General features: G+C 48.8%; 1 protein-coding gene across 1 annotated transcript in view; it reads left to right on the forward strand.

Annotated features, from left to right (window-relative positions):
* The first annotated feature begins 614 nt into the window (after window positions 1–614).
* The window catches only part of SLC6A11 (solute carrier family 6 member 11), a 146,757-nt gene continuing 130,568 nt past the window's right edge, over window positions 615–16,803 (forward strand). Inside the window, exons 1-4 of the mRNA XM_004469541.4 lie at window positions 615–882; window positions 3,739–3,873; window positions 4,005–4,145; window positions 7,468–7,558. Coding sequence (XP_004469598.3) covers window positions 648–882; window positions 3,739–3,873; window positions 4,005–4,145; window positions 7,468–7,558 — 602 coding nt within the window. The 5' untranslated portion in view covers window positions 615–647. The remainder of the gene's footprint in view (window positions 883–3,738; window positions 3,874–4,004; window positions 4,146–7,467; window positions 7,559–16,803) is intronic.

Raw genomic sequence — 16,803 nt, forward strand, 5'->3', positions numbered from 1 at the left:
TGCTCCCCCACTGCCCTGACTCGCTGCATTTAGAGCACTGGGTGCAAGGGTGCCCTGCCCTACACCGTCGTCCCTGAGTGCTGGAAAGACACCTGGGGTTCGCTTATTCCCTTCTTCCTCCAAGCGTGGTGCACCGACCGCTGGCATCACGGGGAGCTCGTTAGAAAGGAAGACTCTCCAGCTCCTCCCAGACCTCCGGGGATCTGGAGTTTAAGAGAAGCCCCGGTTGATTCGAGTGCACACTAAAGGTGGGGAATCTGGTCTGGCGATGGGAAGCCCACCGGGCCGAGAGGGTGGAAGGTTGCAGAGAGCGATGCAACTCCAGGGTTGGTGTGTGAAGCCCGGCCTAGGCCTGAACCGGCGCTTCTCCTCTCGTCCTAAGAGGGCAGCGAGGAGGGCCGGGAGGAGGGTGCGCGCCGCGGGCGCAGCGGTGCAGCAGGCCCCGGGGGCCGGCCCGGCCGGGCGGCGTGTTCGCCCCGAGGGCCCCGGGCGGCCGCGCCGCGTCCCGGTCCCCGCGCCGGCCCGGCCCGGCCCCTCAGCTCCACCCCCTGCGTCCCCCGCCCGCGCGCCCGCGCCTCCTGAAAAGCCGGCCCGCCCGGGGCGGCGGCGCAGAGCCGGGCCGGGCGCACGAGGCGGGCAGCGCGGCCATGACGGCGGAGAAGGCGCTGCCGCTGGGCAACGGGAAGGCTGCCGAGGAGGCGCGGGAGCCCGGGGCGCCGGGCGGCGGGGGCGCGGCGGGGGCGCGCGGCCCGCGCGACAAGGCGGTCCACGAGCGCGGCCACTGGAACAACAAGGTGGAGTTCGTGCTGAGCGTGGCCGGGGAGATCATCGGGCTGGGCAACGTGTGGCGCTTCCCCTACCTGTGCTACAAGAACGGAGGCGGTGAGGCGGCGCGCGGGCCCGGGGAGCGCGGGCGGGCAGCGGCCGGGGGCGAGCGCGAGACCCCCTCTCGCGCCTGCGTGACACGGGACCCTGGCGCGGACCCCCCGCCCCCCCACAGCCTCTGGCCAATGCGCACGCGCCGCTTCGCACCTGAGCGTGCCACCTGTCCGCCGGCGAGGACCACCTGTCCGCCGGCGAGGACTGGCACACCAGGCGCGTTGCGTCCCGGGCTTGGGGTGCGACCCTAGGGCGCAGAGGCAGGAGCCGGTGCTTCTGGTCCCTGCCCTGCCGTTTGGAGCTGGGAGACCTTAGCCCTCCGTGCCTCAGTTTCCCCTCTGGAAACCCTGAGGGGAAGAACTCCGAGTAGGCCCGGCTTCTGAGCTTGGAGCTGCCAGGCACCGTGTTAAACTCTGCCTGCAGCCGCTCCTTTAGTCCTTGCCGTCATCTTCCTGAGGTGGGCAACGGTATACCCATTTTGCAGATGAGGAAACCAAGGGTCAGAGAGGCCATGCCCTTAGTAAATGGTAAAGGTGATATTCTGACAAAAGATCTTGTTTTCAGCTGGACTGACAACAGGTGAGGCATTGGTGTTTGATTTCCTGCGCAGTCTCTCATGTGCCCTTTCTCATACTTGGAGCCTCGTTTTAGAAGAATAAACAGAGTGGTTTCTTTCATCCACGGCAAACAGCGAAAACATTGATTTAATGTTTATTTTGCATAGAGATGGTGGGGGCAGGTGCAGGGAAAGGAAGGTGAACGGAGAGGCCATTTTTAGTGACGACATCTCAGAGTCACTTTGGCAGAAGTAGCTGAGTCCACACGTCTCCCAGCTCAGGGAACGGGCCATCAGAAGCACCCACCTGTCATATCCGCGGGCCCATGGCAAGGGCTCTTGTCAATCTTAGCTCGGTGGCACAGTTTCTCCAAGAAAAACATCTTGTGCCTATGTACTCTCCCCTCTCTTGTGGTGCTTTCAGCCCTTCCAGAAAAAAGCCCCAAACCCCAAAGAAGGTAGCTCAGAAGTTGGCTAGGCTGTGTGGAGCAGGACTTCCTGTGCGAGTGCTGAAGGGAGAGTGAGAAGGGTACTTCTTGGCCTGCGTCCTTTCTTTGGAGACATTCATCCCGAGGGCACAGGCTGCTCCAAGCCTGCTCTGCACTGGCAACGAAGTGGCCGCCGGTGTTGGTGGCTTGGCAAGGGAGGTGGAAGGGGTGGACGCAGAGACCCTGAATGCACCCCACGTCCTTGGCTCTGAATCCCACCTCTCTCTGCCGATTCATCCTTTACACGCTGTCATGTCCACTTTGAAACCAGTGGCTATCCTTCCGGGTAGTTGCATGCAAAACTTGCTTTAACATCTTTTTCTTAATACAAGAAATTTGTAAGGCCAAAGCAAAACAAAACAAAAGCATTCCTTAAAAGCAGCACACAGGGTAAATTAGGTTCATTACAAATTCTGCCGCAGATTAAAAAAAAAAAGTTGTAATGAGTTAAGTTTAAAAAATGAGTCATTTTATTTTTACTCTAACTTGGCAAGAACCTTTGTTGGGTATACTGAGATACTGGTTTGATTGAATTTGTTATCTTAAGGATTCCTAGCTTTGTGAATACATGGGCCAAAAATAACTTTCAGAAAGGGTGAGCTGTTAGGTTCTAGAGGACCCATAGGTGGATTATAACACATTAGGGAACCTGCTACAGCTTGTTTAAATCACTTATATTTAGATTCAGGCAGAAGACTCTCCTATCCCTTTTCACATGCCTTTTTGCCTTGTAATATAATTGGGATATTTGCTCAACTGTTTGCCTTTTAAATAGCCTTTTAAATAGCATCCACATAGCTCTCTCCTAGATCTCAACAATAGTTGAAAATATTTCTTTCCCAATGTGAAACTTTAAAGTAGCCTCCTGCCCAGAAAAGCTAAGACGCTTTCAAAACCTGATAGATGTGGCCCTGCTATCGGGATTGATCAAAACTGTTGTCATTAATCCTTGAAGTTCAAGTGACTTCATTTAGCTAAAAGCCATTTCAGTTAAAGTCTTCATTTAGGAGATCAGATGGTGGGGAAATAGCATGTGTTTTCAGATTTTGTTATTAGAAGGGGGAGAGAAAGAGAGGGATTTGGGAAAATCCCTTTCAGGTTATAACAGCTCTTATTCACCTCACTTATTTAATTTGTTTCTCAGAAAGGCCCTGCTAGGTATTGTGTTTCAAGATTGAGGCACTGAGGCTTAGGGTGATCTTTTCTCAAACCCGTTTCCAAGCCAGCCTTGCTGGACAGATTCTTGCTGCAAACGTCTTACAACTCAGCCCCACACCTGGGCCTTGGGTACAAGGGTGCTGAAAGATTTGAAGCACATCATTACTTATTGCCCGAAGATGCTTTGCTTCATGATAAAGAAAATTTGCAAGTCACTTTCAAAGTAAACAAGAAGGCGGGCGCTCCCCATCACCTGACCTGTTGAGGTTACTTAAAGATGAAAAAGGAAGATGTGGCATTCAGGAAGGGAGTGGATTTGACCCGTGCTGAAGGAGAAAAGGTATACATAAAAGAACCAAGCAAACAAAACAAGTCCACATTGTTGTCTTAGCTGTACAACTGTTCTGTGCGTTCAGTGGTGCAGGTAGTATTTCATATTAAAGCCCCACTTTACAGATGGCTAAGTTGAGGCTTGGAGATGTGAGGTAGTAGGTGGCAGGGAGCACAAACTGAGGTCCATGTTTTCTGACCCTGATCCTCATTGCAGGACCATGCCCTCAAGTTCAGAAAACACTGTGCCTTATTAAAGATTTGTACGCTTAACAGGAAATTGTGGGGATGGTTTTCATTGTGCTCCTTAACTTTGTATCCTTGCAGGGGCGTTTCTGATTCCCTATGTGGTATTTTTCATTTGCTGTGGAATACCTGTATTTTTCCTGGAAACGGCTCTGGGGCAGTTCACAAGTGAAGGTGGCATCACCTGTTGGAGGAAAGTTTGCCCTTTATTTGAAGGTAAGTGTTGAGTTCATCAGAAAATAAAGTTTGGCCTGGGAAATGTCCAGCTGTTAAGCATAGCAGAAGGCTCTTTCGAGAAGGGAGGGAGAGAGAGAAACTCTGATTACGCCTTGGCCTCATCCTTGCAGGCATCGGCTATGCAACGCAGGTGATCGAGGCCCATCTCAACGTGTACTACATCATCATCCTAGCGTGGGCCATTTTCTACCTGAGCAACTGCTTCACCACCGAGCTCCCCTGGGCCACCTGTGGGCATGAGTGGAACACAGGTATGGCCCCCAGGGAGGGTCTCTCTGCTGGTCCTGCTGGGGACCTGGGGTGGGGGTGAGGGTCCTTGTCCTCGAGGCCAGCCCTGGCCCCGGGCCTCTCTGGTCCTGAGTCCTCCAGTTTCCGGGGCTGGCTTCCCGGGAGCAGGGGGGGCATCCTGCACTGGCCTCGGGGCATTCTGTGTGCCGTGCTCCTGAAGCCTGAGCTGAGCGTTCAGTCCAAAGGTGAGATGGTTAGTAGAATGGCGATGCTCTTTCCTCTCCAGGCCAGATACAGAGGCTGAGCCCCTTGGGGACAGAGTGGGGGCTTGAGGAGGCCACATTAGGCTGGGATTCAGGGGTTTGGGGCTCCAGGTCCCCTCCCTGAGGATTAGATTAGTTCAAGGACTGGGGACAGGGAGCTGATGGGCCAAATCAGTCCTCAGACCAGTGACCGGCAAACTTAAAACATGCATTTGATTGCTGAAAAGTAAAAAATCAGAAGACTTTATGTGAAAATCTGGATTTCCAGCTTCTCTTGAAAAAAACAGGAGATTTGGCCAGACCCGACCCACCTTCCTGCTTGGCAGCGCTCAGCTAGAGCTGATGAGTGGGCATTCCCTTAGGAGGGGGCCACAGTGCCTGTCCAGCCCACGTTACCTGCTCAACCCAGGTAGAGGTTTTAGCATATCCACCTCTCTGCACCCCGCCCCTCCCCACCAGACTATATGGTTTTTTTAGATTGCTTTAGCTTGAGGTATGTCGTTTGTTTTACAACTTGTCCTCCTTTCAGAGTTGCCTTATAATCTTGTGAAGGCAATGCCTGCCCAGCTCCTTTCCTCAGTGGCCACGCTGAGCACACTCATGTGTCCATCGTGGACTGTAGCACTCTTTCCTTTTGGGTCTAACTCTGGCCTCAGGACCCATTTTAGCAGTCCTCAAGGTAGCCCATACCATTTGACTGGAATTGGTACACACACCATATCCCATTTACCGTCCGTGGTCTAACTCGTGTGTGCTCGGCTGTGCTTAGAAGTGCCTGCCATTCCAAGGGCCGAGGTGCAGGAGGGCGAGTAGGATGTTGGAACAGCAGGTATTGGATCTAGAAAGTTCTGTGATCTAGTTCTTTGCCCTGTTTCCCCGATCTCACTGTATCTCTTGAGAGCCCTGGTTCTTAGCCTTTCTTTGGCCGGCGGCCTCCTAGAGATGTTTATCAAATGAAAATTCAAGGACATGTTCTTGGAAGCCTGAGTCCTGGATGATCATTTAATTTATGTGTTTATTTTGAGGATACTCTAAAAATATAAGCATGTTCGGGATCCTCTGTATAACACCTTTTAACTGAGAACGGTCAGGAGACCTTAGTGCCTGAGAGTGGGTGTGTTTCCAATTTCAGATTGTGTTTGTGGCAGAGAGGGTGATGGTGACCAAAGACAGAAGAGCAGAGAGACTAAACTCATGAATGGTGCCTTGGTGTGAAGGGAAGGTCACTTGAGAATATAATAAACTGTAGGAACAGAGCTTTTATAGAAACGTGATCGGAAAAAAAGGGGTTTACAGTATTGACTTTCAAATAGCCTGTGGAAGGATAAGCAAGGTGAACTCAACACACCCTGCCTCCTCCCTGCCTTTTTTGTGTGTGTAGGTGGGAAAACAATTTTGCAAAACAGGATTATCCTGCAGTCATTTTATGTTATCAGTTTGAATTGTGTTGGTTCCATAGTTTAGCTTGTATTTAATTTGCAAATTTATTTTGGGTTTTATAGTCGTATGAATGCTATTATCATCACAAAGACTTTATAATTTATTTTCCATTTGTGCATGATTAAATATCATTTTAATAAAAATAACCTGCCAACCTTGGATGTCTGAGAAATTTTTTTGCTCGAGAAAAACAGTTTGAGAGACACTAACTTTGAGAGCCTGATAAGAGTTAGAACAGGCGCAAGGGCACAGGCGCACGTCTTTTGCATATAATTTCAAGTTTCCAGATTCCTGTGCAGACTTTGGGCCCCAAAGAACCATGCTTGCCTCTCTGCAGAATATGGTTGCCACTTGCCCAGAGGAGTGGGGAGCAGGCGGGCAATGGGGGGGGAGCTTACCCCAGCGGACTCCAGACCCGTCTCTTTCACTGCCTTGCAATCCTTCTCCCTCTTTCTCCAAAGGCGTGTGAGCACTTGCTGCAAGGGAACATCACACACAGGAGGCGCCTCCTGCCCCAGAGGCCACAGAGCTAGTTCAGATTGTTCACACCAGTGAAGAGAGAGAAGTACAAGTGGGAAGCCGAGCCCAACTCGGTGCCCAACTCGGTGCCACCGCTGGCTGGGCACAGGGAGTTCTGGGTGGTTGGGCACAGGGACACCTGTCCTCAAGGAGCTCGTGGTCTGGTGGCCCAGGCTGCCCTGCAAGCAGAGCGCTGCTGTAAGAGGCTCGGGTGCCCGGGTCCCACGGTGGCCGACGGTCCCGGGAAATAACTAGCCAAGGACGCGAACTCCCGGTTTGAGTCCATTCCTAGTTCCACCCCTCGCTGGCTGGGTGACTTTATAGAGAAGAGGGTGGGCGTCCCTTGAGGATTTCTGAAGCTTAGAGTCTTCCTCCTCCAAATAAAGGGGCTGGGGAAAGTGATTCCCTGGAGGGCCTTTACATTCTCCCTTTCTTAGAAAGGTGGGAGTCAGGGAGGGTTTTCTGGACGAGGGGAGAAGTGGCGGATCTGGGCCTTGAAGGAGGAACCCTGGAATGTTTTCACTTCAGCTTCCCAACTCCCTTGGTCACCAAGTTTCATTCACTGGCATTGACTGGCTCCGAGGAGGGAATGAGGAGGAAACTAGGGATTCTCTACACACAGACTCAGTCCTCTCATTCTTCATCAGGTCTTTCAGGCAGCTGCGTTGTTAGTGCCTTTTTACAAAAAGGGAAACTGAGTCTAACCACATTGCTGCCCCAGGGTGCACCGGGACTAAGCCATGCCTTTAGTTCCCCTCTCTGCACCCCCCAGGGGCACTGAGTAGGGCAGGTAAATGCCAGGGACAGGCCTAAGGCAGAGAAGTGGAAGAAGGAAAGGAGGCTTCTATAGGGCATGCTGGGAGGGGATGGGAGAGAGCAGGCCTCCTGCCCAAACTGCTCCTCCTGTTCTAATCAGACTGGGCCTCCCTCTCCCTCTTCACCTGCTTCTCTTCAAACGATTATTGATCCCTGCCCGCCCCCCTCCCCAGTGTTCTTTGAAGCATGTTTACTCGAAATGACTAGGTAAAGCTGCCCGGTTGCGTCATCAGCTCTGAATGTTTTCCGAAATGCAGCCCTCGCGGAGGTTAATTTTCCTGTCTTTCTTACCTTGTTTCCACTGTAGAGAACTGTGTGGAGTTCCAGAAACTGAACGTGAGCAACTACAGCCACGTGACACTGCAGAATGCCGTCTCCCCAGTCATGGAGTTTTGGGAGTAAGTGACAAAAGAGCTTGTCTCCCCGCGACCTGTGGGGGCTGTCTTGGTTCTGCTCAGTTGACCTGGCCCCCGCTCCGAGCGAAAGCCTGACCTTTCCTCCGTGGGAAGGCGACAGCTTTGGAAGCCAGAGTGAGGACTTTTAGAGGTTTCCCAGAGGGGCAGCTGAAAGAAACGCTTTCCTATTCTCCAATGACGTGTCAGCATGCCTGGTTGCTCTCCAGGGCAAGAAGCACTTGGTAAAATGATAGGCATTTAGAAAATTCATTTATTAGCTTGAGAGAAGATGTAGAGTATTTGCAGTAAGCTAAATTAAGAGTGTATTTAGGGAAGTGGACTTGGCCCAATGGATAGGGCATCCGCCTACCAGATGGGAGGTTCACGGTTCAAACCCCAGGCCTCCTTGACCCGTGTGGAGCTGGCCCATGCTCAGTGCTGATGCATGCAAGGAGTGCCGTGCCTCGCAGGGGTGTCCCCCGCGTAGGGGTGTCCCCCGCGTAGGGGTGTCCCCCGCGTAGGGGTGTCCCCCACGTAGGGGTGTCCCCCGCATAGGGGTGCCCCCCGCATAGGGGTGCCCCATGTGCAAGGGGTGCCCCATGTGCAAGGAGTGTGCCCTGTAAGGAGAGCTGCCCAGCACGAAAGAAAGTGCAGCCTGCCCAGGAATGGCGCCGCACATGCGGAGGGCTGACACAAGATGACGCAATAAAAAGAAACACAGATTCCTGGTGCCGCTGATAAGGATAGAAGCAGTCATAAAAGAACACGCAGCAAACGGACACAGAGAGCAGACAACTTGGCGGGGGAGAGGGGAGAGAAATAAATAAAAAATAAATCTTTAAAAAAAAAGGAGTGTATTTAGCCTGGAAAGCAAAAGTCTCGGGGCGGGGTGGGGCGGGGGGGGGGGGGGGGGGGGGCGGGGACGGCAGTTGACTTTCAGTCGCTGAAGTGTTGTCCTGTGGAAAGGAAGTAGATTGCCTTTATGGCACAAAAGCAGAGATAGTCCAAAGGGTGGAGGTTATAAAGCAGCAGGTTTTCAATTTGCATAAAGAACTAAATCTCATAGTATTGTCTGGAAGTACTTCAGAGGATGGCCGGCACATAACCCCTGGAGGTGTTTAACCCACAGAGGGCTGTTGAGTGTTGCCAAGGAGGTGTCTGAAGCTACTGGAATTAGAGGCTGCATCTTGTGTCTGTGTGGCTGAGCCTTTCCCTGGAGATGAGCATGGTTTTTATTAGAGTTCTTCAGGGGTCTGTGACCTTAGCTACAGGGCTGCTGCAGATGGATGTATAAGTTGTTCACTGCACAACCCTAGGGGGCACTGGTTACACTATAAGATGTGCACTCCAGACTTGTGTAGTGTGTGACCTGCACAACCATACAGAGTGGCCCTGACTTAGGAGCTTCTCTAGTACAGGTCAGAGGGTCTCTTACCCCAAGATTTTGAAGAGCAGGTTCCTCTATGGGTTGAAGGCTGAACTAAGTGCTTTCTGAGGCTTTACAAACTGAAAAGGCCTGGCTTCATTGAAGCAGATCCCCTACCCTGATACTAATTAATTGTAGTGGGGGGCGGGTACCCACAGTGGTTTTATGAATGATCTTTATTCTTTTCCCAGATCCTGTTCTTCTCTGTCCCGTCTAGAGGTCACTATATTGAATTTAGATTTCTCATCCTCATGCATATCTTTGTATTTTTCTACAAATGTATAAGCCCCAAATAGTACCTAGGTCTTTATTAGATATATAAATATATTAATAGGTTTTTATTAAATATATTAAAATATACTTAATATAATATTAAATTTTATATTAATAGTATTCACTACTTACATTTTGACAATTCCTTTTCGCTTCAGTATTGGTTTTGAGATATCTCCATGTTGATACATATAGCTCTAATTCATTTGTTTTTCCTTGCTATATAGTATCTCATTATAAGAATATACTACCTTGTGTCTGCTCTCCTCTTGATGGGAATTTAGATTGTTCCCCATTTCCCACTGCTGCTAAGTATACTAGGAGAATGTCTTGGTCATGCTTCCCTGTTTGCTGGAATGAAGGTTTCTAGGTTGGATACCTAAGAGTGGAATTGCAGGGTCTTAGGGTCCATGTGTCTTCACTTTTATCAGATATTGCCAAATGGCTTTCTGAAGGGATCGGTCTGATTTACACTCCAGACAAAAGAGTATGAGAATTTCCACTGCTTCACATTCTGGGTAGCAGTAGGTATGGTCAGAGTTTTTAAGTTTTTCCAATGTCATGGGTACAAAACCCCTTGGTATTTTTTTTTTTTTCATTTCTCTAATTATGGGTGAGGTTGGGCATCTGTTCACATTTTTCACTATTTGGGTTTCCTCCTCTGTGAATTTCCTGTCCATATGCTTTTTTTTTTTCTCTCTCTCTCTTTTTTAAAGATTTATTTATTTATTTGATTTATTTCTCTCCCCTTCCCCGCCGCCCCAATTGCTTTTCTATTTGGATTGTTTGTCTTTCCTTATCGGTAGGAATTCTTGATACATTAAAGATATTTTTCTCTCTCTTACAAATATTTTTTCCACTGTATGGCTTTTCTTTCTTATTTGTTTCTGGCATCCTAGAGTTTCAATTTTATTGAAGTCAAATTTTCAGTCTTTTTCTTTTTGGTTTACACAGTGGTTGTCTTATTTGAGATATAGTTTCCTACCCCAAGGTTGTAAAAATTTTCTGTATTTTCTTCTAAAAGTTTAAAACCTTTGTTTCCACATTTAGGGGTATAATCTACATGGAATGTATTTTTGTATATGGTGTAAGGTTGGTATCAAATTTAATTTTTAATATAAATAACCAATTTTCCCAGCGGTATTTACTGAATCAGTCATCCTTTCCCCATTGATTTGCAATACCATCTTCTGCATATGGTTTTCCTAAAAGCACAGCTGGTTTGGGGGTCTTTGTTATGTTCTGTTGGTCTCTTTGTCTATGTCTGTGTCGATACCACACCTAGAACTTTATAGTAAGCCTTGAGCTGCTAAGGCAAGTCCCTCACCTTGTTCTTTTCCAAAATGGTTTTAGTCTTTTAAATAAATTTTAGAATCAGTTTGTCAGATTAAAAAATAATAACAGAACAACAACAACAAGAACAACTCTGTGAGGATTTTGCTTAGAAGTATATTGAACTTAAAAGTTAATTTGAGGAGAACTGGCATCTTTACAAGGGAACCTCTCTGTCCATGAACGTGGTATAGCCCCACCCTCCATTTATTTAGGCCTTTTACAATACCTTAGAGAGTAGTGCTATTCAAGTGTGGTCCACAGACCAGTAGCATTAGTGTCATATTGTTTGGAAAGCAAATTCTCAGGCCCTATATTAGACATAATGAGTCATGTCCACAAATGGAGAGTCCACTAGATGTGTCAGAGGGGAGGCGTCTGCGTGGGTATGCCTCTGTGGCTTTTCTCCACCCCATGGAAGCACCATAGTTCCCCAAGGGAATGTCACAGAGATCTCCTTTGGACCTGAACGTTTCAGGGACTACAAAGCATGGTGTCTCTGCTTCCTCAAAGAACCCAACTTGAACTCCCAGGCTGGATGAGGTCCCTGTGTAACTGACCGTTGTTTTGCACAATTCTTTTTCTTTATAACATATATGGAAAACCTTCATTAAATACTTCTTTGTGTAATATATTTGCTCATTATTTGTATTCCTAGTTATGCAGCAGCATTTTGTCATATTTTATTCATGGCTGGGCTATAGAATACTTTCAATAAATACTCATAGAATGGATGGGTGGGAAGAAGGAAGGAAGGAAGGAAAAGGGAGGAAGGAAGGAAGATATTTTCTAGAAAACACTATATGAAAAGGGTCAAATTGGGCTCTAGCAAGAACTCATGCTGTCACTAAGTTCCCCACCCAAATATTTGATTGCTTCGAGGATCCGTTTACAGTATCTATGTCATGCACTCATTTGGGCACCAAGTGGTTGAAGTTGATGGCTTGTCTGCATCCTCACAGTTCAATGGATCTTTTTTTTGCCTGTGACTTGGCCATTCAAGATAAAAATTCAGTGGGTGAATGGGCCCATCATTCTAATTTTCTACTCAGATTGCTTCAGCGACACATAGGCAGTATTGAATTCCACATCCTAAAAGTACACAAATACTTGTGCAGTGCTCACCCTTGCATAAGACGCTTTTGTCAAATAGCTCTAATTTTTCGTTTCTCCAGTGATGAACTTGGAACACAGGCTGTGTGAGATGTTCATAGCACCCCATGCAAAGCTTCTGGAGCCACATAAGTTTGGGAAGGGCTGAAAGCCATATCCTTCAATGAGACATCTGTTTACCTTTATTTAGCCCAACTTTCCAAACTTATTTTCCTATGAAATCATTTGAGATCTATCACCTCTGGTGGGGGTTGAATCAAGACATGTCCAGGTCCCGACCTCTGATGCTCTGGGTGTGAACCCATTTGTAAATAGGACTTTTTAAGATGTTACTACCAGTTAAGATGCATCCAAACTGAATGAGGATGGGTCTTAATCCAATACGGCTGGAGTTCTTATAAGCAAAGGAAATTGGACGCAGAAAAGAGAAACCACGGGGAACGGCTAGAAGCTGGGATCAGCGGAACCTAGAAGAGAAAGGAGGAGGTGCTGCCATGTGCATTGGAAAAGCCAAGGACCAAGGGTCTCCAGCAGTCAGCCTCAGAATGGCACAGTCTTCAGGGAGAAAGCATCACTTTACTGACAACTTGATTTTGGACTTTTCCTGGCCTCAAAACCATGAGCCCATAAATTCCCATTGTTTAAGCCAACCCACATTATGGTATTTGTTTTAGCAGCTGGAAATGAAAATCTTTTCCACCCTGGCTGCTCACCCACCCTCCCATCCCCACCTGTGAAAGCTTGCATTCCAGCAAACACACTCTGGGGAACACTTTGCTGAGAGGAAGCCCCTCCTTGAATTCAGCTGAAAGTTGACCCTTGAGGCTTGGGAAAGAACATGCCTAGTTTCTTTACCATGTGATGGCACTTCACAGATTGGATTCGGTTTCTTCAAACATGCTTTTTCTCCAGTTCTCTCCATTGTGTGGCCTAGTTCACAGATGCCCCTCTCTGTCCATATCTTGCATGTGTCCCCCTGGTGCTTTCATCATGGCCTCCAGCTCTGGGACCTCGTTCTGACCCACACTGTTTGGTCAGCGGACTGGATGGCTTGGTGTGGGGGGAGGGAAGGGATGGGGAAATATTGCTCCGTAAGCACTGAGTTCCCATTTGGAGTCATGAAAAAGTCTTGGTGATGGACAGTTGAAGATAGTACAACATTGTGAGTATAGTTGATACCTTTGAAGTGTACACTTGAAAATGGTGAAAATGTGAGGTTTTATTTTGTGTATTCATTCATAAGTTGCACATGAGGAGGTCACCATGAGGTCTCTTGGGGGGTAGAAGTGTGAGATGCAGTGTTAGCCCTCTAGAAGCAGAGGTAAAGCAGACGCACACATTCCCATAAAAGCAGTTACAGGGTGTTGCTTACCTGCCCATGCTGGCCGTGGCTTCGTTTTGGCCATGGAGACCTGGCCCATTCCCATCTTGAAGCTTCCTGTCGCTCTTCAGGGTATAATTAAAATCACTGAGGAGGAAACTTAGCAGTGGTCAGTCCTGGATTCTGCCATTGGCAGGAACACCTCCCACCCCCCGCCCCGGGGGCCTATGGGACAGGGACCTCTTGTCTTCCTGGGGTCAGATTTCAAAAGCAGGTCATCCTAGTTTCCCTTCCTCACCAATGATGCATCTGGCATCCATGCACTTATCTAAAACTGTTGGCAGGTCTGTATTCAGAGCCTTTCTTCTATGGGGGATTGCATTCTCTCAAGTGTGTAACTGGCATTAAGACATGAGGTGTGCTTTTGTAAGTCTTCACTTCCCTTTCCCAAGCCCCCAAATGCTATTAGCCCCGAAGTTTACAAGCAAGCTGAGCTCAGCATGCATGCAGTCTAAATGGCTTTTGCACTGCAGGCCAAGCAAGAAACATTTGCTGGGCGGGCCCCAGGGAAGGCCTATGAATGTTTGGTTTTATATATTTGTTCAAATGGCACAGACCTCATCTTTCTGGTCTGTCTCTGCTGTGCGTTACTGTTGGTAACACCCGGACACTTTAATTAATTTTCTTTGGACACCGAATGCGGGATCAGAGGAGCCAGGGTGAACCCTGGGCTCACTCTGGAATGGGGCAAGTCCCTGCTTCCCTCCCGGCCCTTGTCTTCCCCTTTGCCCACCGCCCTCCAGCCACCCTGGCCTTCTTTCTGTCCTTCAGTGGCCTGGGCTTGTGCTAGCCTCTAGCTCTTGTCCTTGCTGTTCCCTTTGCCTAGAAGATTCCTCACCAGATCCTTGTATTTCTAGCTCCTCATCACTGAGGTGTTTCGTTCTGTTTTTTTTTTAAGGAGGTACCCGGGTTTGAACCCAGGACCTTGTTCATGTGAAACATGCTCTCAACCGTGGAGTTATACCCGCTCCTGCTCCTCATTATTGGTTTTAATGCATTATAGAGTTTTAATGCATTTGGGCAGCCCTCTCTGACCACCCCAGCTGAGTCAGCACCCCATGGCTCTGTTTTATTGTCTACATAGTACTTATTCTTATCTGAAGCCCTAATGTAGTTCTTTACACGTTTATTCTCTCTCCTTCTGTTAGAATATAAGCCCCATGCTGCCAAGGACTATGTCTGTTTCATATACTGTTGTATTGCCAGCACATTCTAGGTGCTCAATAAATATTTGTTGAAATTAATGTTGCTTGGAGTTGCGTGTAATCTCCAGCTGCAGGGCTGGTAAGAGGGCTAAGCGAGAGCTCCCGTGGACCTAGCCCAGTACGTCAGTGGTTCTTAGGAAAGGTTAGAAGCCTAAGTACTTCTAAGTGCTTGCAGTTGATTCTGCAGCTGGGAAGTGGGGATGAGCCCAGATCCTACCTTACCAGCCCCTCTGGGGTGCTATGAGGATTAATGAGATAATGCATGCTAAGGATGTTGATAGGATATAAGTGGGGTACACAAGTTGGCTCCTATATTTGGGGGATGGTGACCTGGCCGGCCTGTCTCTGCAGATGATGAACCCATGGTTGAGACTGTCCTGCTGAGACCTGCCCAGTGTCAGCCTTTTTGCCTGACCTAGCCTATGGGACTCTAAGTTCAGGGTCAGAAGTGACCCCAGACCCTTCCCCTAAGTCAAAGCTGAACATTTTGTGGCACCATCCAGATGGCTAGGTTGGCTACTCCCTCTTCATGTATCTCACCCCACATGAGGCTATGGAGTGGACTTAACTCAGGCAAGCTCTGGGGCCCACTTTAGTCATTGCTTCCTGTACCTGCCAGCTGCCTGATTCTGGGCAAGTCATCTGGCCTCTTTCTGCCTCAGTTTGCTCCTCTGAAAAAGGGGTGATAACAGTAGCTACCTCTTAGAGTTGTTGAGACCATCAAATGAGATGATACCTCTAAAGCACTTAGCACATTGCCTGGCACACAGTAAGTGCTTAATAAATGGTAGCTATTTTTATGAGAAAAGCTATCTAAATCTTTGAAAGCCCACATGGATTATTTTCAACATTCTTTAGGAAAGGCTCATCAGACAGGCCTTGTTTGCCCACCAAGGTGGACATGGTGAACTTTCTTGGTGTATTTTCTCCATTTGGTTGTCTTTTGACATTTTCTGAGCATCTGCTGGGTGCTGGATGCCTTACCAGTTGCCAGAAAGATGTGGAGGACACTGCCACTTCCTGAAGAAGTATACTGCCTGGAAGGGGAAGCTGGAAAGTAAAAAAAGAAAGAAAAGAGGTTTTGGAACACAAGGCAACAGATACGTGTAGGATGCTTGCTTGGAAGCCAGATGAGGAAGCCTGGTTGCCTGGGCTTCGGGGAAGGCTTCATGGAGCTGGGTTTTGAAGGATGCATAGAAATTCAGGTGGTTGACTACGGAACGAGTGAATGGCATGGCATGCAAAGTGCAAGGAACAGCATAGGCAAATGCACAGAAACCTGGTTTCTGTTGAGGCCGGTGGATTTTACCTGTGATGCTCCTGCACCTGCAGGCCTAGAGAAGGGATGTGGACTTGAGGAGGGGGGCAGGGGCCAGAGCACTGGTGCAGTCCCAAGTCTTGCTTGAGCACTAATGCTTGTGAGGTATCACTGTAGGTTCTGCGGTGCAGCATGAACGAAGCAGACACGCTCTCAAGGAGCTGACATCCTAGCGGGGGCGGCTGCACAAACAAGCACATGAGGTACGATGTCAAGTTGTGATCAGTTTTCTGAAGCAATGTGAAACAGTGAGCGACTAGAGAACATCAAGGACTGTGGCTGTAGTCGGGGGTCAGGGAGGGCCTCTCTGAGGAGGTGGCATTTGAGCAGAGACCCAAGAGAAGTGAGGGGGCAAGCTGGGTGGGTGTCAGGGGCAAGCGCTGCCGGCCAAGGGGGCAGCCGGGGCGGCACCGTGGGGACGGGTGCTTGTGCTGGCCGAACACTCAGGTGGTCAGAGGGCTGGAGTAGAGCCTGAGGACCTGTGCCTCTGCAAGAGGTGGAAATGACCCGTGGTGTGCCTTCAGAGGGAAACCGTGGCTCTATGTGATCAGGTCTGGGGACAAGCCAGACCCCAGGGCAGAGGCAGGCGGAGCTGCAGTCCACATGCAGAAGCTCAGGCTTCTGCCCGGGCTGGGAGGGTGGGCAGGGTGCTCCTCACGTGTTGGGAATAAAGGGGCGGTGGCAGTCTTGGGAGGAAGGTGGCTAACTCTTCGTGGACCTGCCACAGATCGAAGGGGATAAGAGGTCTGTCCCTCTGACCTGTTAACAGTTCCACAGCCACCCACGTGTTTGAAGAGGGCTATTCTAACATTGCACATCCTTGGTAGGCTTTTCCTGAAAGAGACAGATGGGGGCTCCCAATTTGCCTGAACACTCAAGGCTTTTTGGACAACGAAAGTCGGTTTAACAATAACCCTTAACCCTTAGATTCCATACATGCTGTGTGCCAATTCTGAAACTTGTCCCAATTCTGAAATTTCACTTCTGAAAACTTGCTTTTACAGGGTGGCCACCCTGATTATGCAGAGTGTGTCTACAGCAGCGCTATTCATGAGATTTAAAAAGAGACGTGCAAAATGTTTTTTCCTTCTTCTTTATTTTCTTCTAAATATTACATTAAAAAAATATGAGATTCCCATATACCCCCCACCCCTCCCACATCAACAAACTCTTCCATCATTGTGGCACATCCACCACATC

Source organism: Dasypus novemcinctus, chromosome 26 (assembly GCF_030445035.2).
Source record: "Dasypus novemcinctus isolate mDasNov1 chromosome 26, mDasNov1.1.hap2, whole genome shotgun sequence".
Taxonomy (NCBI): domain Eukaryota; kingdom Metazoa; phylum Chordata; class Mammalia; order Cingulata; family Dasypodidae; genus Dasypus; species Dasypus novemcinctus.